Here is a 27,473-nt window from a genome sequence, read left to right as displayed (position 1 = left end):
TGTAATTGTTGTAAAAGGCTGCTTTGCCACAAGCTGGGCGTCCCAGGCTCAGCCGACAGTCCCCTTGGTGAGTCCGCAGGGACTCCTCCTGAAGGCTTACATAATGTTGGCACTGGCCACAGAGATCTAAGGCACGGCCCCAAGAATTCCTCCTATTACGTTTAGGTCAAACGTATCATTGACCAGGCAGCAGGAACATCTATATCTCTCCATCTCTCTCCAGTCCCCACGTCCCCTGTTGCATAACGTTGCCAGGGATGTGAGACAGCGTTTCCATGGCGTTGACGTTTGCTCAAGGGGAACATTGTGTGTAGGACCTGTTTATCACTCAGTCTAATGTCATAGAACACAGTGGAGGCTGCTGAGAGGTGGACAGCTCATAATAATGGCTGGAACGAAGCAAACACATGGAAACCATGTGTTTGTATTTGATACTATTCCACTCCACTCCAGCCATTACCACGAGCCCATCCTCCCCAATTAAGGTGCATCCAACCTCCTGTGATAGAACATAGACGAAGTCATGCAGTACCTGTAAGGAAAACTGGTGACTTTCTTTCAATAGTACTCACTTTTAGCCCATGTGTTGTTCATAAAAACAGATCATTTTTATTATGTTAATGAGACAAAGCAGGCTACACCAGGAAAAAAGGCTTGTTTTATAACAACTGCACTCTTACATACATTTTTACAGTCATGGACTCCCTTTTTATAACACCACACAAATCTATATATTCAATGGCTTTTTTAGACTTTTCTTTAAAAAGGTTCTGATTTTGGATATTATTTCTTCTGATTGAGACTACGTTGTGCTAGCTCCTCTCTCCTTTCTGATCTGACCTTTGACACCTGACCTTCTGAGGGGATTGGAATTCATAACAAAATTACAATTCCTAAAGGAGGTACTCATAGTACATCAACCTAGGGTCTGCTCTTGAAGAACATGCTTTTCTCATCTCCAAAGTACTACGTTTCATAGATAGTTTTGTCACATACAAAACAAAAAAAGTCCATTATATACATCCTCATATTGAAACCACAGGTCATTTTCCCATGATGGTGGCAAGCGTCACAATGATTTCATGTTTGGCCAAGATGTTGACCACCAGTGCAGTTGAAGCATCCAGGTTTTCTTCATTTTAAATTCACTCTAGTCATGCAGTCCCAAAAAAATGATATTGGATTAAACTTAGAAATCCTTTTTGACAGTTGGTCGGTTCAGCGACAAAGTCTCAGCGTATTTGAGAGAGTTCTTTGAAGCGTGGTGGTCCATCAGGGGATTTTCTTCTAACTGTTAAAGCTTATTCCTGTTGTGTAGCATCAGTTAGACAAACAGCGTCTTGTTAACCAGTCCATGGTGATGACGATGTGTGCAGTTAACTCTGATTCACTGATGGAGCATAGCAGGGACCGGGAGGAAGAGAGGGAGAGGGGGGCAGTGGGTCTGAGAGGTTGGGGGGTACAGGGCAGGCTGGGTGGGAGTGGGTACATGTCTTCATACCGGCCGGTCCACTGCATACTGGCAAGGGCTTAGGTTGGACACTGTGCTTTGCACGGCTGGGTAGGCAAAGTTGGCGTGCTGCTTGGCCTTCAGTCGGAGGCTGGCCAGGCTGGAGTTGCAGGTGTCTCTGTACATGTAAGGACTTGCGGTGGAGGCGTAAGGGCAGGTAGCGGCAGTGACCGCCACCGAGTTCAGCGTGGAGGTATTGAGGTTGCCCAGGTTGCCCAGGTTGTTGAGGCCCGAGCCGGGCACCCCGGCCACCGCCGAGGGCACCATGGAGGAGGCCATGTTCATGGAGGGGATAGAGCTGGGGGAGGAGAACATGGGCTGGGATGACAGGGGACTGACATTCATGGAGTTGAAGAAGGGGAAGCTCTTGGCTGACAGTGGGCTGCTGGCCAGACTCTTGGTGGCCCAGTTGTTGTATGAGTAGCCAGAGTACATGTCATCATAGGGCTGCATTAGTCCATTGAACTGGGCACCGAAGCCGTTTTTACACAGCTCAGCCTGTTGGTTCCTCTCCCTCTTCCTCCATTTGGCACGGCGGTTCTTAAACCATACCTGAGGGAGAAGGACAGAAAAGGGACAAAAGGAAAATAAATATGGGCTTTTCTTTTCAACCTAATCTGAGGTGGTAAAAATAGTTCTGAAACAAAATAACATTTTGGTTTGCAATGGCTGACACTATGATTCCTTTCAAATAGTTTAGGCAAGATTCAGTATACTGTAGCTGCAGACTTTTTAAAAGAAAGAATAATCTGGGAAACTAAGTTGAAGTGTATAATCAAACAGTCATATTAGCCATGATTTATTAAAACAAATTATTCACTTATTTGAATTATGAGCTCCCAGTGAAAGAAATGTCAAGCTGGAGCGGTCTTCACATTTTGTAATTTTAAGGTCCTATTTTTGGAGGGTATAAAACGGATTAAAGTTTTAATGGCAAATCTAAAATGAAGGTACTTAATTCAGTTCCCAATTGGGGAAATATGAATTTGTCCCTGAGCGTTCATTTTGTGGTGGAACTTTTTCTTTATTCTCATAAAGACTTCAAAACTAATTGAGAAGCAAAATACCTTTATTATAAGAATCCAATACAAAAATGATATAAAACGGACTGTATAAATTTAAAAATATAATTGTATTAATCTAAATAATATTATTCACATTTTAGTTATTCGAATAAAAATTATTTAAAAAGCCACCAACACTTCTGCGGCTAACTCATCTCCCTTCCTCATCTAATACTGCTGTGCCAGGCATACAGTATCTAATCCAAACCCTTAGTCTGTGTGTGCCAGCCGGCAGAACAGGCATCTGTTGTGGCAAACCTAACCTCACTTCCCTAAAACTGTCAAATGACTGACACAATCAGACACTCGCTGTATCCTAAGTACCCACGTTCATTGCTTACAACTCTGCTAAAATCTATTTCAGACTAAATCAGAATTCAGACAAGCTCTGACATATTTCATATTATACATTTCATTTTATAATACTGTGTTGGTTTAAATTTAGTCTGAGCTGTATTGATATTATTAGAATCCAGTCTCATTGGACTCAGGACTCTCTGTACTGTAAATATACATGTGCAATAGCAATTTGAGTTTTATAAAGCACATTGTATGCAGCTATGTACTGTACATACACATTTGTAGGCAAGGAAGTAGCCATCATGGATATAGAGGGAGAGCAAGTGGTTTGTTATTCAAACATTTATTACAAACGCATTCTGTGTTAAATGCCATAAATCAAGATGACAGGAGAAGTATTCTGTATATGCAGGGGGAATCTGCGTCCATGTGGGATTAGCAGGGAACAAGTGGGGTCCTGCTAGACATTAGGACGTGTGTGGTCTGTTGTTCTTTCAAAATAACAACCAAGACTGTGTGCTATGTGACCTTTAATCTAGCCAACATGAATTTGATCCATTACTAGGCAGGAAGGCAACGATTGTATTGTCATCCATCAAAATGTGAGCCCACCTGCTCCATACTGGTGGTGAACAAACCTCTGGGGGGACATTTCAGGGTCAGGAGCAGATCAACACACTTCTGACCTTTGTGACATGTGAAGCCTAGTTTTAGGTTGTTGAAGTGAAATTGCAATATTTTTAAATCTCTCCTTAGTTAGGTAAATTTTTTAGATATGTACCTTCAGGTGCCTTTTTACCTTCAGAATTATGTTGAAATTATATGTCTGAATCCCACAAATGTATTGTTGAATAACACCTAACCCTAAGGAAAGGGGGTTTGGATTATTTCACTGGCTCAGTAGTGATTATGTGGGGGACTCACCCTAACTCGTGCTTCTGTGAGGTTGGTCCACACGGCGATCTCCTCCCGTGTGCTCATGTCAGGGTAGCGGTTCCTCTGAAAGGTGGCCTCCAGCTCCTGGAGCTGCTGGCTGGTGAAGTGGGTTCTCTGCCTGCGCTGCTTCTTCTTCAGAGAGCCGTCCTCTGCATTTGACTCATCTGTCTGGTTCTGGTGGGACTTCTCTGTGTCTGGGAGGCAATAACATGAATCAGTAGTTATAATCAGAACAAAATGTGGGCCCAATACATAGCAAATCCTCATTTTGTATCGCATCATAACTATCTATATTTGTTTACAATACTTCCAGACTTGCTCAAAATTGTTTTTGAAAAATTGCATATTTCAATTCTCATCCAATATCAAGTATTTTGCACAAGAGCAGCAATCATCTCTACAGAGTGAAGTGTCTTCCCATTAAAAAGTTATCACACTTTCCACTGTCCTCTTTTATTTTAAATTAATTCATATAATGGACATTTTATCCCATGCTATTTGAAAAATTATGTATTGACATATTTTCAAATAATATGGGAATTGTTTACTGTTTACACCTACTATATTAGATTTGTGCAGTTCTGTTTGGAATATTTCAAGATTCATTGACTGTATGTATCCTCTTCTCAGAGTTGTCAGAAACAGATCAATAATTTAAATTGGCCCTGAAACCCATCTGGCACTAACACCAGAACCAAACAGACATGTTTTGTCTGCCTGAGATCCTTTCTCTCTTCATCTGAGTTCCGCAATTTGAGGACCCCACAGAAAGAGTGAAATTAGTTGGCTACCTAATCCCAGGGATCAGGCTTTTGTTACCGGGCAGGTTTCGGACTGTTTGGCAAGGGTTTATCTCTCTTAGAGCAGTAAGAAATAATCAGCAGGGTTTAAAAGACTCTGCAGTGCCACTGGCAAAACCAATAGGACCAGACTTTTGCTGCTATCTACCAGTAAACTGACACTGGTTTAGCCATCACTTAGGCCAAAAACCATTTTCCATCCCATGTCACAATCCAGGAGAGAGGGCAGACCTTGAAAACCTACAATAAAGAATCTCACTGATGGGAGTAAATAAAGTCTATTTATTGAGCTTTTTTCTGATTACGTTGTACTTGATCTCCAAATACAATAAATCTTTGAACATTTTAACTTTACTTACTGACCTACTGCAAATACAATGAATATGAATAGCTGTTTTGTTTTAATGTGTAATACATTGCTGAGGGTATACTTAAGCAATAATGCCCGAGAGGGTGTGGTGTATGGCCAATATTCCACGGCTAAGGACTGTTCTTACACAAGACGCAACGAGGAGTGCCTGCATACAGCCCTTAGCCGTGGTATATTGGCCACATATCACAATCCTCCAAGGTGCCTTATTGCTATTATAAACTGGTTACCAAAATAATTAGAACAGTAAAAATACATGTTTTGTCATACCTGTGGTATACGGTCTGATGTACCACGGCTGTCAGCCAATCAGCATTCAGGGCTCGAACCACCCAGTTTATAAAAATCAATTGGCTACACAACACACACCTATAGCACATGGGCTAATATTGATGGTGGTGTACAAATGTATAGTAGAAGGCATATACATACATACATACATACATACATACATACTGCTCAAAAAAATAAAGGGAACACTTAAACAACACAATGTAACTCCAAGTCAATCACACTTCTGTGAAATCAAACTGTCCACTTAGGAAGCAACACTGATTGACAATACATTTTACATGCTGTTGTGCAAATGGAATAGACAACAGGTGGAAATTATAGGCAATTAGCAAGACACCCCCAATGAAGGAGTGGTTCTGCAGGTGGTGACCACAGACCACTTCTCAGTTCCTATGCTTCCTGGCTGATGTTTTGGTCACTTTTGAATGCTGGCGGTGCTTTCACTCTAGTGGTAGCATGAGACGGAGTCTACAACCCACACAAGTGGCTCAGGTAGTGCAGCTCATCCAGGATGGCACATCAATGCGAGCTGTGGCAAGAAGGTTTCCTGTGTCTGTCAGCGTAGTGTCCAGAGCATGGAGGCGCTACCAGGAGACAGGCCAGTACATCAGGAGACGTGGAGGAGGCCGTAGGAGGGCAACAACCCAGCAGCAGGACCGCTACCTCCGCCTTTGTGCAAGGAGGAGCACTGCCAGAGCCCTGCAAAATGACCTCCAGCAGGCCACAAATGTGCATGTGTCTGCTCAAACAGTCAGAAACAGACTCCATGAGGGTGGTATGAGGGCCCGACGTCCACAGGTGGTGGTTGTGCTTACAGCCCAACACCGTGCAGGACGTTTGGCATTTGCCAGAGAACACCAAGATTGGCAAATTCGCCACTGGCGCCCTGTGCCCTTCACAGATGAAAGCAGGTTCACACTGAGCACATGTGAGACGCCGTGGAGAACGTTCTGCTGCCTGCAACATCCTCCAGCATGACCGGTTTGGCGGTGGGTCAGTCATGGTGTGGGGTGGCATTTCTTTGGGGGGCCGCACAGCCCTCCATGTGCTCGCCAGAGGTAGCCTGACTGCCATTAGGTACCGAGATGAGATCCTCAGACCCCTTGTGAGACCATATGCTGGTGCGGTTGGCCCTGGGTTCCTCCTAATGCAAGACAATGCTAGACCTCATGTGGCTGGAGTGTGTCAGCAGTTCCTGCAAGAGGAAGGTATTGATGCTATGGACTGGCCCGCCCGTTCCCCAGACCTGAATCCAATTGAGCACATCTGGGACATCATGTCTCGCTCCATCCACCAATGCCACGTTGCACCACAGACTGTCCAGGAGTTGGCGGATGCTTTAGTCCAGGTCTGGGAGGAGATCCCTCAGGAGACCATCCGCCACCTCATCAGGAGCATGCCCAGGCGTTGTAGGGAGGTCATACAGGCACGTGGAGGCCACACACACTACTGAGCCTCATTTTGACTTGTTTTAAGGACATTCCATCAAAGTTGGATCAGCCTGTAGTGTGGTTTTCCACTTTAATTTAGAGTGTGACTCCAAATCCAGACCTCCATGGGTTGATAAATTGGATTTCCATTGATTATTTTTGTGTGATTTTGTTGTCAGCACATTCAACTATGTAAAGAAAAAAGTATTTAATAAGATTATTTCTTTCATTCAGATCTAGGATGTGTTACTTTAGTGTTCCCTTTATTTTTTTGAGCAGTGTACATACATACATACATACATACATACATACATATTTATGTACATATTTGTGTGTGTGTGTGTGTGTGTGTGTGTGTGTGTGTGTGTGTGTGTGTGTGTGTGTGTGTGTGTGTGTGTGTGTGTGTGTCAAATATACCCTTGCAGATTTTGGGACAACAACGTATTGGGTCAGACTGCTAGTCATTCAACCAGCCAATAAACCAACCAACCAACTAAGAGTCAGTCCTTCTTAATGCCCACCACCACTTGCACAACTGATGAGATTTTTGAGAATGTCTGAAGCCTTGTGGATTTATCAACGCCAAGCACACTGCCAGACACAGTTGTTTGGCAATTCAATCTGAATTTAAAAAGCTTCATCCCTTGGGCAGGCGAAAAAGCACCAATGTAGCAGCATACTGTGTTATGCAAATGCATGCACACATGCTTTGAAATGCATGCATACATACCCACAAATGCTTATGTATGACGTATATTATAGGCTATTGCCTCTCTAGGCTTTGCATTATGCACTAAGGCCTCAGCAATCTGAGGCATATTCTATTCACTAGGAGTGTCCTTGAGAATTGAGAGGCTTTGTTTTGACTAACTATACTTTTGTGAAAGAAATGATAGAAATCCCAGCTACATAATCAAAAATGGTCTGAATACAATATGCCTATTGTAACCAAGCCTCTAGATCTATGCTGTACAGTTACAGTATGTGTTTGTCATTTATTGAAGTTTAACTAATTTTGAAACTTCAGATGCCACTTGAGTGAGTGTGCTAATGCCCATGTGCCATTTGTCATTTAAGAAGGCCTAATTTAATAAAAATCGGCAGTATATATTACATTTCGGCAATTAGTGGATCCACAGGTTAGGGTTCTCATAATATGTATCCAGAAGGATATACATGGTTATTTGTTCAGTGTAAGCCTATATTTCTTTAGTAAACTGGATTCCCATGATGGTGGACACCTGGTTCTCACCTCTGAAATATTATAGTGCCTTCAGAAAGTATTCACACCCCTTGACCTTTTTCCACATGTTGTTGTGTTACAAAATGGGGTTAAAATGGATTTAAATGTCATTTTTTTGTCAACAATCTACACAAAATACTCTGTAATGTAAAAGTGGAAGAACAATTCTAACATTTGGAAAACATTAATGAAAAATGTAACCCTAATATATCTTGATTAGATAATCATTCAACCTCCTGAGTCAATACATGTTAGCATCACCTTTGGCAGAGATTAGAGCTTTGAGTCTTTCTGGGTAAATTTATAAGAACTTTCCACACCTGGATTGTGCAACATTTGCCCATTATTACTTTTCAAAATTATTCAAGCTCTGTCAAATTGGTTGTTGATTATTGCTAGCCATTTTCAAGTCTTGACATAGATTTTCAAGCTGATTTATGTCCAAACTGTGACTAGGCCACTCAGAAACATTCAATGTTGTCTTGGTAAGCAATTCCAGTGTATATTTGGCCTTGTGTTTTAGGCTTTTGTCCTGCTGAAAGGTGAATTTGTCTCCTAGTGTTGGAAAGCAGACTGAACCAGGTTTTCCTCTAGGACTTTGCGTGTTCTTAGCTATATTCCATTTATTTTTTATCAACAACAAAAAACTCCCTAGTCCTTGCTGATGAAAAGCATACCTATAACATGATGCAGCCACCACTATTCTTCAAAATATGGAGAGAGGTACTCAGTGATGTGTTGTGTTGGATTTGCCCCAAACATAACACTTTGTATTCAGGACAAAAAGTTAATTGCTTTGCCAAATTTGCAGTATTACTTTATTGCCTTGTTGCAAACAGGATGGATGTTTAGAAATGTTTTATTCTGTACAGGCTTCATTATTTTCACTCTGTCAGTTAGGTTTTACATTTGTATTTCTTATTTAACCTTTATTTAACTAGGCAAGTCAGTTAAGAACAAATTCTTATTTACGGCATACCCCGGCCAAACCCTAACCTGGACGACGCTGGGCCACCCAATGGGACTCCCAATCACGGCCAGTAGTGATACAGCCTGGCATCGATCCAGGGTCTGTAGTGACGCCTCTAGCACTGAGATGCCATGCCTTAGACCGCTGCACCACTCGGGAGCCTATAGGTTAGCATTGTGGAGTAACTCCAATGTTGTTGCGCCATCCTCAGTTTTCTCCTATCACAGCCATTCAACTCTAACTGTTTTAAAGTCACCATTGGCCTCATGGTGAAATCCCAGAGCGGTTTCCTTCCTCTCCAGCAACTGATTTAGGAAGGATGCCTGTATCTTTGTAATGACTGGGTGTATTTATACACCATCAAAAGTGTAATAAATATCTTCACCATGCTCAAAGGGATATTCAACGTCTGATGTTTTTTCATTTCTACCCATTTACCAATAGCTGCCCTTCTTTTCGAGGCATTGGAAAACCTCCCTGGCCTTTGTGGTTGAATATGTGTTTGAAATTCACTGCTCAACTGAGGGATCTTACAGATAATTGTATGTCTCGAGTACAGAGATGAGGTAGTCATTAAAAAATCATGTTAAACACTATTATAGTCTATACAACTTATGTGACTTGTTAAGCACTTTTTTACTCCTTGCCATAACAAAGTAGTTGAATACTTATTGACTCAAGACGTTTAAGCTTTTTATTTTTTATTAATTTGTAAACATTTCTAAAAACAACATAATTCCACTTTGACATTAAGGGGTATTGTGTTTAGATCAGTGACTCAAAATCTAAATTGAATCCGTTTTAAAATCAGGATGTAACACAACAACAAAAAACTGTCAAAGGGTGTTTATACTTTCTGAAGGTACAATAATATTTCAGAGGTGAGACCCAGGTGTCCACCATCATGGCGATCCAGTTTACTAAAGAAATATAGGCTTACACTGAACAAATAACCATGTATATCCTTCTGGATACATATTATGATAACGCTAACCTGAATTGGACATTGAAAAACAAACTCATTGTTTAACTTTAACTATGCCAATATCCCAAGAACAATGAATGAATGATGGTTTCATTTTTCAATATCTAATTTCAACTAGCTAAAACCTTTCTAGAATGAATATTCCATAGTCAGTGAACAATACAAGTAAGGTACAGTACATTGGACATATTGCCTCTTGATATTTGGCCCCCACACACCTCGTTATCTTGATGGTTTTTGTGCGTAATCCGTGGTTCACATACAGTATATGCGGGTTCTCCTAAATCCCTGCACTCACTCAGGGCCGTCCATTTCGGAGTAAGTTTACATTAGTCACACTAATGGAGTCTGTTGCAGCCCCTGGATCCACAGAGATTTCATCTATTAGACCGCACGGGTATCACAAATATTAGCTTTTTCTCTCTGTCAAAGGCCTAATTTGTTATAAATTGGCATGCAGGCGGTTGAAATGCAGAGACAGATATTTAGCTTTCAAGCCTGAGCAATCGTAGTTGCTCGGGATATTCTTGTATGTCTAGGCCTATGACATTCGACTATATTCCGTTCATTACGCACAGGTATGTTTTAGCTTATTTTTTAGGTTTCAATTGAGAGTTTAAAGACACGCACACGACAAAATGCCAAAAAGCTCCGCCAAAGCGTAAGGGGTCCATGCCAAATGTTTACAATAGCTTCCATTAAAGTCTAGCCGCTGCAGTTAACTCTTGCTTTATAAAAGCCAAACGAGAAGAATAAACTTGCAACTTGAGTTCATTAAGGAAAATAACAATTATAGAATGTGAATCATAGGAATATGCGCTATAGGGCTACAAAATAATAGCAAGCCAATTAATATTATGTTTGAATTGATATCCACACAATCACGTACATTAAAGGCGACAATGAATAGCCTAATAGCTATTGCAAGCTACATAAACAATTTTAGAAATTCGTCCTGATGTTATTATTATTATTATTATTATTATTATAGCCTATTAGGACATTATAATTCCCATTATTATGATCAAATTATTCGATTGGTTTAGACCCACACGCATTAACATATATGCCTATTCTTCATCCAAAATGTCAGTCTGAGGACTATTAATCGGTCAAACACTCCTGTAGACAAAGCATTTGCAAGGTAAACGTGGAAACTGACCGCTGTTGTCTTGGCCTTTGCATCCCTGATCATGTTGAGGCGTCCCAGAGTCCGAAAGCGATAGCGCTGGACTACGGGCTTCACTGTCTGTCAGAAGGTTAAAATCCATAACCCCGGCCGCCAGGCTCTGCAAAAGGAAGGCAATACATTTCAATATTAGTCAATATGGCAAAATAATACACGTATCCTCATAAGTTTAGACCTGCAACCGAATTGGCATGACAAATAAATAACAACAATAAAAAATAACATCAGAAAGAACAACTAATGACAACAATAATTATGTTATAATAATTTAATAATAAGCCTGGATATGTAATATAAGAAATTGCAGTTCTGACATTTCCATATCAACACAAATTAACGAGGGAATCTGTTTATGAATATCACAATTCTCTTAACTTTTTAAAATGTGACAAACTGCTAGTGCTAATCATAGGCTATAGGCCTACTGAGCAGGCTTTAGAATATTCTCATATTTTGATAACATTCAGGTTGCTGATTGACTTTATTTTTATTTTGTTTTATTTATTTAACCTTTATTTATCGAATTAAGGACATGAAACGGTCCATCTGTGAAATAACTATTTGATTAAATGTAGGCCTGTATTCCGTGGTAATTACTACGAATGTGTTCTGTTAGTTCTATTTTTGTTCCTTTGCAGTTATATAGTTAAAATATATGGTGACCGTTCAGACCGAAATAGCAACCTCGTGAGGGAGACTGATACGTAATAGAGCCTAAAATAACAGGTCGTTTATTTATACAAGCGCAGTTAACACCTTGAAGATATGGGGACACAATCACTCCCTCAAAGCTTCTTGAGATTTATGATGTCGTGGCTGGGTTTAACGACGGGGGTAGGTTCCAATCCACTTAGCCGCCTCTCAACTCGTTTATGAGAACTCCCAAAATGGGAGCTGCACCTAACGTGCATGGTTCATACCAAATAAAATAAAATGTTCAAAACAAATTGTATTTGTCAAATGGGCCGAATACAACATTTGAATACTTTACCGTGAAATGCTTACTTAGGAGCCATTTCCCAACAATGCAGAGTTAAAAAGTAAGAAAAATTAACAAAAGAAAAAAAGAAATAGTAAGACAATACAATAATGAGGTTATCTATGTACAAGGAGTACAGGTGCCTAGTCAATGTGCAGGGGTATGAGGTAGTTGAGGCAGCTGAGGTAATTGAGGTAATATGTGCATGTAGGTAGGGGTAAAAGTGTCTAGGCAATAAGGTAGATAAAAACAGAGTAGCAGCAGCATATGTGAAGAGTGTGTGAGTGTGTGTGTGTGTGACATCAATATATATGTGTAGGTGTGTTTTGTGTGTGTGGGCATATGTAGTGTGTGTGTGTGTGTGTGTGTTGGAGTGTCAGTGTTTGTATGTGTGTGTGTGTGTGTGTGTGTGTGTGTGTGTGTGTGTGTGTGTGTGTGACAGTGTTTGTGTGTGTGTGTGTGTGTGTGTGTGTGTGTGTGTGTGTGTGTGTGTGAGAGTGTGAGTGAGTAGAGTCCAGTGAGTGTGCACAGAGCCAGTGCAAGAGAGTCAGTGAAAATAAAAAGGGGGTAAATGCAAATAGTCCAGGTAGCCATTTGATTAACTGTTGAGCTGTTTTACAGCTTGGGATTAGAAGCTGTTCAGGAGCCTTTTGGTCCCAGACTTGATGCTCCACGACTGCTTGCCGTGTGGTAGCAGAGAGAACAGTCTATAACTTGGGTGGCTGGAGTCTTTTATAATTTTTAGGGCCTTCCTCTGACACCGTCTGGTATAGACGTCCTGTATGGCAGGGAGATCGGCCCGAGTGATGAACTGGACCGTTAGCACTACCCTCTGTAACGCCTTGCGGTTGGATTCCAGGCAGTTGCCATTCCAAGAAGTGATGCAACCAGTCAAGAAACTCTCAATGGTGCAGTTGTAGAACTTTCTGAGGATCTCAGGGCCCATGCCAAATATTTTCGGCGCATCGGTTTGAGTATGTCAAGAACTGCAACGCTGCTGGGTTTTTCATACTCAACAGTTTCCCATGTATATCAAAAATGGTCCACCACCCAAAGGACATAGAGCCAACTTGATCAATTGTGGGAAGCATTGGAGTCAACATGGGCCTCCATCCCTGTGGAACACTTGACACCTTGTAGAGACCAGGTGCAACTCAATATTATGAAGGTATTCCTAATGTTTTGTACACTCGGTATATATATATATATTTTAATGATTCCAACCTAAGGGTATGTAAACTTCCGACTTCAACTGTATTATATATATATATATATATATATATATATAATACAGTTGAAGTCGGAAGTTTACATACCCTTAGGTTGGAATCATTAAAACTCGTTTTAATTTCTTGTTAACAAACTATAGTTTTGGCAAGTCGGTTAGGACATCTACTTTGTGCATGACACAAGTCATTTTTCGAACAATTGCTTACAGAAAGATTATTTCACTTATAATTCATTGTATCACAATTCCAGTGGGTCAGAAGTTTACATACACTAAGTTGACTGTGCATTTAAACAGCTTGGAAAATTCCAGAAAATGATGTCATGGCATTAGAAGCTTCTGATAAGCTAATTGACATCATTTGAGTCAATTGGAGGTGTACCTGTGGATGTATTTCAAGGCCTACCTTCAAACTCAGTTCCTCTTTGCTTGACATCATGGGAAAATCAAAAGAAATCAGCCAAGACCTCAGAAAAAAAGATTGTAGACCTCCACAAATCTGGTTCATCCTTGGGAGCAATTTCCAAACGCCTGAAGATACCACGTTCATCTGTACAAACAATAGTACGCAAGTATAAACACCATGGGACCACGCAGCCATCATACTGCTCAGGAAGGAGATGCATTCTGTCTCCTAGAGATGAACGTACTTTGGTGCGAAAAGTGCAAATCAATCCCAGAACAACAGCAAAGGACCTTGTGAAGATGCTGGAGGAAACGGGTACAGAAGTATTTATATCCACAGTAAAACGAGTTCTATATCGACATAACCTGAAAGGCCTCTCAGCAAGGAAGAAGCCACTGCTCCAAAACCGCCATAAAAAAAGCCAGACTACAGTTTGCAACTGCACATGAGGACAAAGATCATACTTTTTGGAGAAATGTCCTCTGGTCTGATGAAACAAAAATAGAACTGTTTGGCCATAATGACCGTTGTTATGCTTGGAGGAAAAAGGGGGAGGCTTGCAAACCGAAGAACACCATCCCAACTGTGACGCACGGGGGTGGCAGCATCATCTTATGGTGGTGCTTTGCTGCAGGAGGGACTGGTGCACTCCACAAAATAGATGGCATCATGAGGCAGGAACATTATGTGGATATATTGAAGCAACATCTCAAGACATCAGTCAGGAAGTTAAAGCTTGGTCGCAAATGGGTCTTCCAAATGGACAATGACCCCAAGCATACTTCCAAAGTTATGGCAAAATGGCTTAAGGACAACAAAGTCAAGGTATTGGAGAGGCCATTGCAAAGCGTTGACCTCAATCCCATAGAAAATTTGTGGGCAGAACTGAAAAAGCGTGCGCAAGCAAGGCCTACAATCCTGACACAGTTACACCAGCTCTGTCAGGAGGAATGGGACAAAATTCACCCAAATTATTGTGGGAAGCTTGTGGAAGGCTACTCAAAACGTTTGATCCAAGTTAAATAATTTAAAGGCAATGCTACCAAATACTAAATGAGTGTATGTAAACTTCTGACCCCCTGGGAATGTGATGAAAGAAATAAAAGCTGAAATAAATCATTTTGGCAAACTCCAAACGGGCTCTCATGTGCCTTTTACTGGAGAGTGGCTTCCGTCTAGCCACTCTACCATAAAGACCTGATTGGTGCACTGATGCAGACATGGTTGTCCTTCTGGAAGGTTCTCCCATCTCCACAAAGGAACTCTGGAGCTCTGTCAGAGTGACTGTTGGGTTCTTGGTCACCTCCCTGACCAAGGCCCTCTCCACCGATTGCTCAATTTGGCATAATTTAATTATTATGGAGACCAGTGGTTCCAAACTTCTTCCATTTAAGAATGATTGAGGCCACTGTGTTCTTGGGGACATTCAATGCTCCAGAAATGTTTTGGTACCCTTCCCCAGATCAGTGCCTCAACACAATCCTGTCTCTGAGCTCTATGGACAATTCCTTCGACCTCATGGCTTGGTTTTTGATCTGACATGTACTGTCAACTGTGGGACCTTATATAGACAGGAGTGTGCCTTTCCAAATCATGTCCAATCAATTGAATTTACCACAGGTGGACTCCAATCAATTTGTAGAAACATGTCAAGAATGATTACATTTGACATTTTAGTCATTTAGCAGACACTCTTATCCAGAGCAACTTACAGTAGTGAATGCATACATTTCAATTAATTTCATACATTTTTTTTTTCCCGTACTGGCCCCCGAATCGAACCCACAACCCTGGCGTTGCAAACACCATTGCAAACACCATGCTCTACCAACTGAGCCACAGGTTGCACCTGCGCTCAATTGAGTCTCATAGCAAATGGTCTAAATACTTATGTACATTTCTAAAAACCTGTTTTCGCTTGGTCATTATGGGGTATTGTGTGTAGATTAATGAGTAAAACGATCTATTTAATCGATTTTAGAATAAGGATGTAAAGTAACAAAATGTGGAAAAAACCGAGGGGTCTGAATACTTTCCGAATGCACTGTATATATACACTACATGGTAAAAAGTATGTGGACATCTGCTCGTCGAACAGCTCATTCCAAAATAATGGGAATTAATATGGAGTTGGTCCCCCCTTTGCAGCTATAACAGCCTCCATTCTTCTGGGAAGGCTATCCATGTTGCTTCTGTGACTTGCTTCCATTCAGAGCAATGGTGAGGTCGGGCACTGATGTTGGGCAATTAGGCCTGACTCGCAGTCTGTGTTCCAATTTATTCCAAAGTTGTTCAATGAGGTTGAGGTCATGGCTCTGTGCAGTCCCGCCAAGTTCTTCCAGACCGATCTCAACAAACTATTTCTGTATGGACCTCGCTTTGTGCACAGGGGCATTGTCATGCTGAAAACAGGAAAGGGCCTTCCCCAAACTGTTGCCACAAAGTTGGAAGCAGAGAATCGTCTACAATGTCATTGAATGCTGTAGCGTTAAGATTTTCCGTCACTGGAACTAAGGGGCCTAGCCCGAACAATGAAAAACAGCCCCAGACCATTATTCCTTCTCCACCAAACTTTACAGTTGGCACTAGGCATTCGGGCAGGTAGCGTTCTCCTGGCATTCGCCAAACCCAGATTCGTCCGTCGGACTGCCAGATGGTGAAGCATGATTCATCAGTCCAGAGAACGTGTTTCCACTGCTCTAGAGTCCAGCGGTGGCTAACTTTACAGCACTCAAGCCGACGCTTGGCATTGCGTATGGTGATCTTGTGTGTGGCTGCTCGGCCATGAAAACCCATTTCACGAAGCTCCCATTGCTGCAGACGTTGCTTCCAGAGGCAGTTTGGAACTTGGTAGTGAGGTTTGCAACTGAGGAGAGGCGATTTTTATGCTCTACACGCTTCAGCACTTGGTGGTCCCATTCTGTGAGCTTGTGTGGCCTACCACTTCGTTCTAGACATTTCCACTTCACAATAACAGCACTTACAGTTCACTGGGGCAGCTCTAGCAGGGCAGAAATTTGACTAACTGACTAGTTGAAAAGGTGGCATCCTATTACAGTGCCAAGTTGAAAGTCACTGAGCTCTTCAATAAGGCCATTCTACTGCCAATGTTTGTCTATGGAGATTGCATGGCTGTATGCTCAATTTTATGTGGTTGATATAGCCAAATTTGAAGGGGTGTCCACATACTTTTGAAGGGTTGTCCACATTGTAGAATACTATGAAATAATAAATATGGAATCATGTAGTAACCAAAAAAAGTGTTAAACAAATCAAAATATATTTTATGTTTGAGATTCTTCAAAGTAGCCACCCTTTGCGTTGATGACAGCTTTGCACACTCTTGGCATTCTCTCAACCAAATTCATTACCTACTCACCTGGAATGCATTTCAATTAATAGGTGTGCCTTGTTAAAAGTGAATTTGTGGTATTTCTTTCCTTAATGCGTTTGAGCCAATCAGTTGTATTGTGACAAGGTAGGGGTGGTATACAGAAGATAGCCCTATTTGGTAAAAGACCAAGTCCATATTATGACAAGAACAGCCCAAATAAGCAAAGCGAAATGACAGTCCATCATTACTTTAAGACATGAAGGTCAGTCAATCCGCTCATGAGGACCACCACAGGAAAGGAAGACTCAGAGTTACCTCTGCCGCAGAGGATACGTTCATTAGAGTTAACTGCACCTCAGATTGCAGCCCAAATAAATGCTTCACAGAGTTCAAGTAACAGACATCTCAACATCAACTGTTCAGAGGAGACTGCGTAAATCAGGCCTTCATTGCTGCAGAGAAACCACTACTAAAGGACACCAATAAGAAGAGGAGACTTGCTTGGGCCAAGAAACACGAGCAATGGACATTAGACTGGTGGAAATCTGTCCTTTGGTCTGATGAGTCAAAATGTGTGATTTTTGGTTCCAACCACCGTGTCTTTGCAGAGTAGGTGAACAGATGATCTCTGCATGTGTGGTTCCCACCGTGAAGCATGGAGGAGGAGGTGTGAGGGTGTGTGGGTGCTTTGCTGGTGACACTGTCTGGGATGTATTCTTCAATTCAAGCACACTTAACCAGTATGGCTACCACAGCATTCTGCAGCGATACACCATCCCATCTGGTTTGCGCTTAGTGGGACTATCATTTGTTTTTCAACAAGACAATGACCCAACACAGCTCCAGGCTGTGTAAGGGCTATTTGACCAAGAAGGAGAGTGATGGAGTGCTACATCAGATGACCTGGTCTCCACAATCACCAGACCTCAACCCAATTGAGATGGTTTGGGATGAGTTGGACCACAGTGAAGGAAAAGCAGCCAACAAGTGGTCAGCATATGTGGGAACTCATTCAAAGAGCGTTGGAAAATCATTACAGGTGAAGCTGGTTGAGAGAATGCCAAGAGTGTGCAAAGCTTTCATCAAGGCAAAGGTTGGTTACTATGAAGAATCTCAACAACAAAAAACTACTACATGATTCCATTTGTGTTATTTCATAGTTTTGATGTCTTCACTGTTATTCTACAATGTAGAAAATAGTAAAAATAAAGAAAAACCCTGTGGCTCAGTTGGTAGAGCATGGTGTGTGCAACGCCAGGGTTGTGGGTTCGATTCCCACGGGGGGCCAGTACAAAAAGGAAAAAAAAAAGAAATGCATGAAATGTATGCATTCACTACTGTAAGTCGCTCTGGATAAGAGCGTCTGCTAAATGACTAAAATGTAAATGAATGAGTAGGTGTGTCCAAACTTCTGACTGGTACTGTATATATATTTACATTATAACAGCAGTATAATTGGTATTTGCCTTGTACCAGAATTATTGAGGTAACACTGTCATAAGTGCCATAAGGGACTGTGTGAGTGTATGTGTTTAAATCAACATTTTCATGCCAATCTCTGTCACTCTATAAGCCCATCTGTGGCTGTGCACCCTTTAACTCATCTGGTGTGTCTCTGTGAACTAGGATGTGAACGAGTCACATGGTGGCAAAAAGTGGCATAACATTGAATCTCACTCACTTGAGCTGAATACTTACTGGGGAGACTTGCTATTATATGTAGTACACATTTCCAAGTCATTTTCATTCAAGTACTGTACTGGTTAGGGGCTCTGATCTGATCAACCAACTTGCTGACCATCAACATTTGCAGACTAACTTGATGGAGAGCTCGTTGTCAGTTTGAAAGGGAAACTCAATAAGTCCTCAAACTGAGTCACCACATCAAGCAAACACTGGCAGTACTTCCGTTTCCCCTTCTTTTCATTACTTCAGAACATTCCTGACAGCCCTCTGCTCATCGATGTGAATGCCTCTGCCCTTGACATCTCAGAAGAAGGCCTACACGATGAAACCTCATCTCCATACAGATAAGCCTAACAAAAATATTTGTATTCCACTTCAAAAGTTTAAAGAACTGCACGGTGTCACGGTTGTCTTCGTCCTCTGATGATATAACGAAATCATCGTTGGAAAATGTGGACCAATACGCAGCAGGTACGTGTATGCTCATCTTGAGAATTTATTAACTTCAAAAAATGAACGTACAAAATCACAAAACAAAAAGAACGAACGAACAACTACAAACAGTCTGGCTAGCATAGGCTCAACACAGAACAATCACCCACAAATAACACATACAAACACACCCTAATATATGGGACTCTCAATCAAAGGCAGATAGACAACACCTGCCTTCAACTGAGAGTCCCAACCCCAATCAACCAAACATAGAAACACACACACTAGACTAACCATAGAATTAACTAAACATAAACCAAAACCCGGAAATACTAAATCAAACACCCTTTACACAAACACACCACCCCGAACCACATAAAACAAATACCCCCTGCCACGCCCTGACCAAACTACAAAACAATTAACCTTATATACTGGCCAGGACGTGACAGTACCCCCCCTTAAAGGTGCTACCCCAGAAGCACCTTAACAAAAAAATAACCCCAAGCAACACCAACAAAAAGTCCCCTTTTCTAAAGGGAGGGAAGGGAGGGTGGCTGCCGTCAACGACGGCACTGTGCGACACCCCCCCTCCCCAACCCACCTATTTCTGGAGGTGGCTCTGGTTCCGGCCGTTCCAGGCTGTCGGGCCACTCTGGCATCGCCGAGGGGCAGTCGGGCCAGTCTGGCATCGCCGGGGGGCAGTCGGGCCAGTCTGGCATCGCCGGGGGGCAGTCGGGCCAGTCTGGCATCGCCGGGGGGCAGTCGGGCCAGTCTGGCATCGCCGGGGGGCAGTCGGGCCAGTCTGGCATCGCCGGGGGACGTTCAGGGCAGTCTGGCCACTCCGGCAGTTCAGGGCAGTCTGGCCACTCCGGCAGTTCAGGGCAGTCTGGCCACTCCGGCAGTTCAGGGCAGTCTGGCCACTCCGGCAGTTCAGGGCACTCTGGCCACTCCGGCAGTTCAGGGCAGTCTGGCCACTCCGGCAGTTCAGCGCAGTCTGGCCACTCCGGCAGTTCAGCGCAGTCTGGCCACTCCGGCAGTTCAGCGCAGTCTGGCCACTCCGGCAGTTCAGCGCAGTCTGGCCACTCCGGCAGTTCAGCGCAGTCTGGCCACTCCGGCAGTTCAGCGCAGTCTGACCTCTCTGGCGACTGTTGACTGGCGGGCAGCTCTGACGACTGTTGACTGGCGGGCAGCTCTGACGACTCTTGACTGGCGGGCAGCTCTGACGACTGTTGACTGGCGGGCAGCTCTGACGACTGTTGACTGGCGGGCAGCTCTGACGACTGTTGACTGGCGGGCAGCTCTGATGATGACTGTTGACTGGCGGGCAGCTCTGATGATGACTGTTGACTGGCGGGCAGCTCTGATGATGACTGTTGACTGGCGGGCAGCTCTGATGATGACTGTTGACTGGCGGGCAGCTCTGATGATGACTGTTGACTGGCGGGCAGCTCTGATGATGACTGTTGACTGGCGGGCAGCTCTGATGATGACTGTTGACTGGCGGGCTGACGCACTATAATCCTGGTGCGTGGTGCTGGTACCGGATATACCAGTTTATGAACACGCACCTCCAGGCTAGTGCGGGGAGCGGGAACAGGACGAGTCGGACTGGGTTGACGCACTTCCGGGTCCGCACGAGAGACAGGAGCTGGAAACCCAGGGCTATGGAGGCGCACAGTCGGTCTAGATCTTACCTCCTGCACAACCCGCCTTGGCTGGATGGAACTAGTATCCCTGTACGAGCGGGGTGCTCGTACAGGGCAGACTGGGCTGTGCAGGGGCCTGATGGTAGCCGTGCGTAGAGCGGGAGTTGGGTAGCCTGGTCCTCGGAGGCGTACCGGCGACCAGATGCGCTGCGCAGGCATCCTCCTACCAGGCTGGATGCCCGCTCTAGCACGGCACCTGCGAGGGGCTGGAATAACGCGCAGCGGACTGTGCGTGCGTATGGGTGAGATAGTGCGCTCCTCAGCGAAACATAGCGCTCTCCACCCCATACGCTCCTCCATATAACCACGGGTAGCTGGCTTCCGGCTCTTCTTACGCCTAGCCAAACTACCCGTGTGCCCCCCCAAAAGTTTTTATTGGGGGTGCCTCTCGTGCATCTCCTTCAGCGCGTCCACTCTGTCCTCGTACCACCGCCTCTCTGCCTTGGCTGCCTCAATTTCCCACTGCGGGCGGCGATAATCCCCAGCCTGATGCCAGGGTCCGGCCCCGTCCAGAACTTCCTCCCAAGTCCACTTCTCCCGCCAGTCCAACTCGAACTCCGTCTGCTCCTTCCTCTGCTGCTTGGTCCTTTGGTGGTGGGTGATTCTGTCACGGTTGTCGTCGGTGAAGGAGGACCAATACGCAGCAGGTACGTGTATGCTCATCTTGAGAATTTATTTACTTCAAAAAATGAACGTACAAAACAAAAGAACGAACGAACAACTACAAACAGTCTGGCTAGCATAGGCTCAACACAGAACAATCACCCACAAAACCCAAACACAAACACACCCTAATATATGGGACTCTCAGTTGAAGGCAGGTGTTGTCTATCTGCCTTTGATTGAGAGTCCCATATATTAGGGTGTGTTTGTGTTTGGGTTTTGTGGGTGATTGTTCTGTGTTGAGCCTATGCTAGCCAGACTATTTGTAGTTGTTCGTTCGTTCTTTTGTTTTGTGATTTTTGTACGTTCATTTTTTGAAGTAAATAAATTCTCAAGATGAGCATACACGTACCTGCTGCGTATTGGTCCTCCTTCACCGACGACAACCGTGACACACGGATAAAACAAAGTGTTTATGATATGTCATGTTGGTCGAGACTTTAAGATTGGAATTCACCATGACAGAAAAAGAAAGTGAGTCCAACAAGAAAGATCCACTTACAATCCCTTCTGTTCAAGCATGTTTAAAGTTGCCATGCATCATGTTTTTTTAAGTTAGAAATGACTATAACATTTTTTTCAAAAGTACCGGTTGGATATCAAATATAAAACTTGATGTTGTTTGGTACAAGTAGACAATGATAAATACATACTTATGCCAATGTAGTTCTCTCCTCAATTTGTCAGAATCCTTATTCCCATGTGTATTATCCTCAAACTATTACACCATCACCCTTAGTCTCCCACATGACATCCATGACATAAATGTAACACTCGAGGAAAGCTTTTGAAGAGTAATGACCAAGTAAGCCCATATCCAATCACAATGAGGGAAACTGGGAGACATGTCCGTATTGCTCTAATACAGGTTAGAATGATAGATGTGAAAAGTGCCATGCAAAAGCTGATGAATGGATATTCATCCTTCAAAGTATAAAGCATTTAGGAATATATTATTCTACGGTGTTAGTATCTTTCCCAGTGGCATTGTTCTGCCCCTGAAGGAGAGAAGGGAGATGGAGGATAAGGTCAATTCTCACAGAGATTGCTTTCCAAAATGTACTGCTTCTGTGTTGAGGCTAGCTATATTACTAATGAGGTTCTGATATGGTTTTGTGGGCTAAAGTTGACTTGCAGGTCTAATGGTATTTCAGTTGATTGTACTTTAGAACCAGTCTAAAATGATATAAAAGATTATGCTGAAATCAATACAATTACTTGTCAAAGTTAAGTTATCAAATACTATTCTTGCTTTTGATTCTCTATTGTGTAAGCCTGTTGAAATTAAATGTAAAGTTGTTGAAATCAAAAGTCAATATGTGCCTTATAGGACATATCTGTTTGGTCTACAACAAATACCTAACCTGAAAAATAACCCAGTCTCATTGCAAAGCAACCCACAACAAAACTCAGAGAATAGTTGCCCGACAGAGAGCAACAGGTGCTGTCCTTTGCTTTTGGTGTAGGGCTATGCCACCAGAGAATAACAGTATTTTGGTCAGAAATATGAATATGACACAGTCAGACACATATCCACTTTGACAGTGATGTATGGGACCGTGTCAGAGCAGTGCTGAGAGAGGCTGGGAAGTTTGGCAGGGAGTGCGGGTTACGCTCGCCCGTCATTTCGCCTAGAACAAGGTGTCAGTGTCCCCTTCAGAGCCGCGACATTATTATATTTCGTATTCCAAATCAAGTCCCTTCCCTAGAATTAGATAAGGCCAACAACCCATCATGGGTCTAACTAGGACACATTGATCAAATGGACACTAAGCTTTTATGAATTTCAAGAGACACTGAATGGAAATTCCCGAGTTCACCCCAGATTTACAATAATGTTGTGTTATTTAGTGCATGTGCATTCGTATTATAAAGGTTTTCCCTAGTCATAACCTAATGACTATAGGTGCAATGTCCTATATGTTTATAGGGTATGTTATTACCGATTCATTTCGTTCATTGTTATCTGCTTATATTTGACAACATCTGTCACAATATCAATCAATTACTTCACCTAACATCTCTGAAAATGTAACAATTTCCCTATGGTGGCTCCTTTCATTTATCATAGAAATGTGCATAAATGTGTAGGCCTACAGTTGAGAATGTTTCCTTTCCTAAAAGTTAAATCAGAGATGCCTGATTATGTGGTCAAAAGGCATGCACTCTATTTCTATCCATAAATTAGTCATAATTAAGACATATTGTATATAACCAATTGTTCACCCATTGAAATAAGTGAAGTCAATCTAGTCACCAAATGTGTACAATGGTAATAATACATGTATTATAATAGGAATAATTACAACAAATCATGATACTATTCATGGTCAGATTATAAATCATAATTTTTTTCTTGTTCAGTAGTCTACAAAAAGGCCTACTTATGTTGATAATATCAGGTACTTAATCGTAACCTGACATGCTGAAATGTTACAGGCAAATTGCTTGTCTGACAAACATTACCCATAGCAATTGACTGTGTAACCTCGGTAGTTCAACAACTTTATTAGAATTACTGTGATGTTTTCTAAGGACTTGCTCTCTCGCTCGTGCGCCATGCATTGTTAAATTGGGAGCAGTGCACCACCACTCTCACCATCCAAATTCAACGTCTGTGTTCCTCTGTTTTCTGTCTCCACAATGCGCTTTAAGAGCATAAAACATTTCTGTAAGCACAGATGGAAGTGTACGTTCACTCATATGAACTGAATGAAGTTTAACTCGTGTTTAACTCTTTGCGCAAATCAACATAAATAGGAGTTGATGCGAGATGGGGTCTCTAGTTTGCACAAGCAGAGCGCTTTGCATAAGCAGTAGCCTATACGAAATCAGTCTCATTAAAATATACATCTGATCATTTAAAAAAATGGAAGCAGAAATCCTCTCATTTTTCAGGAGATTGCTGGTTCTATCTGTTGTTACGGCAGAGGCAGACTGCTTACATTTCCACGGAATTATTCATAAACGCGTTGAGAATTAATTCCTTGGATTAAGACTTGATTAAGATGTGTGTCACTTTGCTGTCTGAGAACATATTAAGGGCCTTCTCGAGGAGGCGGCAGATGGAATTTCGGCCCAATGTTTGTAGATGTTAATTTCTCCCCTCCTAACATTCATTTGCATATTACTGGGAGTGGCAAAGTATGAACTCGGATTTCTCAATGTCCCAAGTTATTTTCGTAGCAATTTATTCGATGTTATGAAGTCCATTTTATTGTTATTATCATTATTAGGCTATTATATTTTGTATTTATCAGAACATTTTAAACGTGCGCATAAATGTTTTATTACAGATTATTTGCCACTGAAATGACTGAGCTGGTAGGCCATGTGAATAACGTTATAGCTTTATCTGGACGTTCAGATTCACAATAAATTGTTCAATTAATAAACATAAAGAAATCTGAAATAGGAGCAATTAAAAATAGGAATTAGCCTATATTTACATTTTGAGTGAAATGTACAATGCTAAATAATACAAAATCTAGAGGTAGTTTACAAGTAGTCTACTACACAGGAACAATTCGACAATATCAACATTTAATAATGGGCCTATAAGAAATAACTGTTAGGATAATAGTCATAGCTTGATGGCTGAGGCCCATAGCATGATCACATTTCACATGATCAAAATTATAATGCCCGAGAATCATAGGTTATTTGGAAGACAATGTTGCTCCCTAAATTATAGGCCTATCCCTTGTCTCAATTTAATTCAACATTATCCCACGATTTGACTTTGAATTAACAGAATAGTCTACTCCAAAATGTTTCGTTACAATAACTCCGTGGTTTTCATTTCGAAACCGTTTGATTCCTTAGCCTAACACAAATATATGTTTTATAATACACAAATGATCACATCTAATATTATCTTGATCTTTAACTTCACATGTGATGTGGAACACTTGTCAGACTGAAAACGACAAAATAACATGCAATAAAAAAATGCCATGGCCTAAAGAATCGATTCTTAATAAGTTATAATGGTTTGCCATTTGACCTCTTAAAATCGAATAAATAGATTGACACTTGTTGTTCAACGTTGTAGGCTACTACTGAAAGTCGTTTCTTCTTATTCCCACAGAGTAAATAATTAAAAAGCCAATTTATATACCACTTTTAAAATACCCCTGTATAGGCCTACCATACAGATTAGGCCAAGCTGTGTAGTAAGACACGTTGCTATCAAATCAATTAAATAAAGGATGATTGTCATTCAAATTTCTGCATGACATATATCTAAAGAATTTTTCAATTATTGTAAACATTAGGCTATAGTGTTAGAATGAAGTAGTATAGTTGAATTCGTAATAGCCCATATCCTTTTAAGGCCTATGTTTTCCATGACTAAAAGGGCCATAAACATGGACCCAACAAAGGAAGGAAAGCCTATATGAAACAATAGCAGTGATTTATACTTAAATATATGCTTGAAAACAAACCATGTTCAGGGATGATTGAGCGCACGCATGTTTGTATGGAGAGAGTTCCGAGGCTTAGACGGGAGAGGGTAGAGTGGGCGCAGCTCTGTTTTTCTTCCTGAGGTCTCTTGTCGCTCGGGAGCACCTGCCACCTATCAATTTCGGGTAGTTCCCCAAAAATGTTTGACCTCTGAAATAGTCTCACAGAGAGCGCCCCCCATGCAAGACAAAATCATACGAGTTGCATTTCGAAAGAGTTTATAATTTGGACAAACAATGGGAAAAAAATGTGTATATCAATTCTGATATATTAAATGCTAGTAAACAAATATATGTATTTAGCTTTAGAAAGATGGAAACAGACTTGTTTTTCAACTGAATTAAAGCAAATTTACATTTCACAAGAGGAGCATATGCAAGGTTTAAAAACGTTTAGCCTTTACCTACTAAGAAATTAATCAAGGCCAATATTAGAGATAATTTTAGATACATTGTGGTCTACACTTTCAGTGTTATTGTCAAGGTATACAGGCTAGGCCTAATAGATGTATGTTTCATTCAGATAAGGGTTTGCATTATGGCTATGGTTATAGTAACAGAGTGCACTCTTATATGGAACCGAACTTTGAGTTATGTAAGGCCAGATGTGACACATCATCATCATCATTAATAATGAAGTAAACTTTTAATACGAGTCTATTTCTTTTACCCTGGTCAATAAAAGTTTAACCACGCAGTTACCTAAATCATGTTAACGGACTTACCGAGTATCCTAAACCTTTGGTCAATAACTTTAGAGTAATTTGCTGGTAAAGTTAGAGTTTGTGAGGTGACAGTTTCAGACTAGCAACCCTAGTACAACAATGTATAGGCTACGTTATTGATTGATAGTTCAAACAAGGGCAATCTACTCATTTGCTTGCCTACTGCACATGCTGTCATAACAGACACAACCACGATATGTGGAGTTGTACTGGGAGACTATCCTACTTGCACTTACATGAAATCCCGGTCTGGTTAAATTAATCCCCCGAAAAGGCAAGCTTGATGTGGGTTAATGGTTGTCCGAATGGGATGTTGCTGACATGAAGAAAGTTCCTCTGTTTGTGAAGTAAAAAATCGTCAGTTTCCCTCTTTCAATGCTGTCAGACATGAAGGCAGTCGAAGAGTGAAGGCTTGATCCCCATACAGCGGGGGGACTGACTTTATGCTAAATATCTTGTGCGACAGGTCCACAACAGAAAGGACTGCCCACTTCACCGCTTTTACTTGCCCGGTACCAACTCCACAGTGCGCGCTCGTGCGCAAGCAACCCGCACGCACATACACACACACACACACTCGCTCGCTCTCCCTTTCTCTCTCTCCCTTTCTCTCTCTCTATCTTGCAGCCTTGCACTCTCACATGAATGCGACCTCTCCCCGCCACTTTTCTCTGTATTCTCGGCTTTCGAAGCTTTTCGCTTCGCTTTGTCTAGGTGATATCGAGCTGAGTCAAAGTAGCCAATTATTTTA

General features: G+C 42.0%; 1 protein-coding gene across 2 annotated transcripts; it reads right to left on the bottom strand.

Annotated features, from left to right (window-relative positions):
* Positions 1-584: 584 nt before the first annotated feature.
* LOC100136798 (paired-like homeodomain transcription factor 3beta) lies at positions 585-27,230 on the bottom strand. Of its 2 annotated transcripts, XM_014153922.2 has the most exons (4): positions 26,959-27,230; positions 11,065-11,191; positions 3,799-4,004; positions 585-2,062 (listed from the first exon to the last, which is right to left on the bottom strand). In XM_014153922.2, exons 2-4 carry the CDS (start codon positions 11,171-11,173, stop codon positions 1,496-1,498), a joined length of 882 nt encoding a protein of 293 aa, XP_014009397.1. In that variant the 5' UTR covers positions 11,174-11,191; positions 26,959-27,230; the 3' UTR covers positions 585-1,495.
* Positions 27,231-27,473: the final 243 nt, after the last annotated feature.

This window comes from Salmo salar, chromosome ssa18 (assembly GCF_905237065.1).
Source record: "Salmo salar chromosome ssa18, Ssal_v3.1, whole genome shotgun sequence".
Classification (NCBI taxonomy): domain Eukaryota; kingdom Metazoa; phylum Chordata; class Actinopteri; order Salmoniformes; family Salmonidae; genus Salmo; species Salmo salar.
Note: the sequence above shows the minus strand (reverse complement) of the source record. Positions and strands in the feature narration are given on the sequence as shown.

Bases quoted from the DNA above. Each gene is read 5' to 3' on its own strand.
- LOC100136798 (XM_014153922.2), bottom strand. From the start codon at position 11,173: ATGGATTTTAACCTTCTGACAGACAGTGAAGCCCGTAGTCCAGCGCTA. The intron at 4,005-11,064 runs GTCAGTTTCCAC...ATTGCCTCCCAG, and splicing joins CAAAGGCCAAGACAACAGCG to ACACAGAGAAGTCCCACCAG. The intron at 2,063-3,798 runs GTGAGTCCCCCA...CTTCTCCCTCAG, and splicing joins TCACAGAAGCACGAGTTAGG to GTATGGTTTAAGAACCGCCG.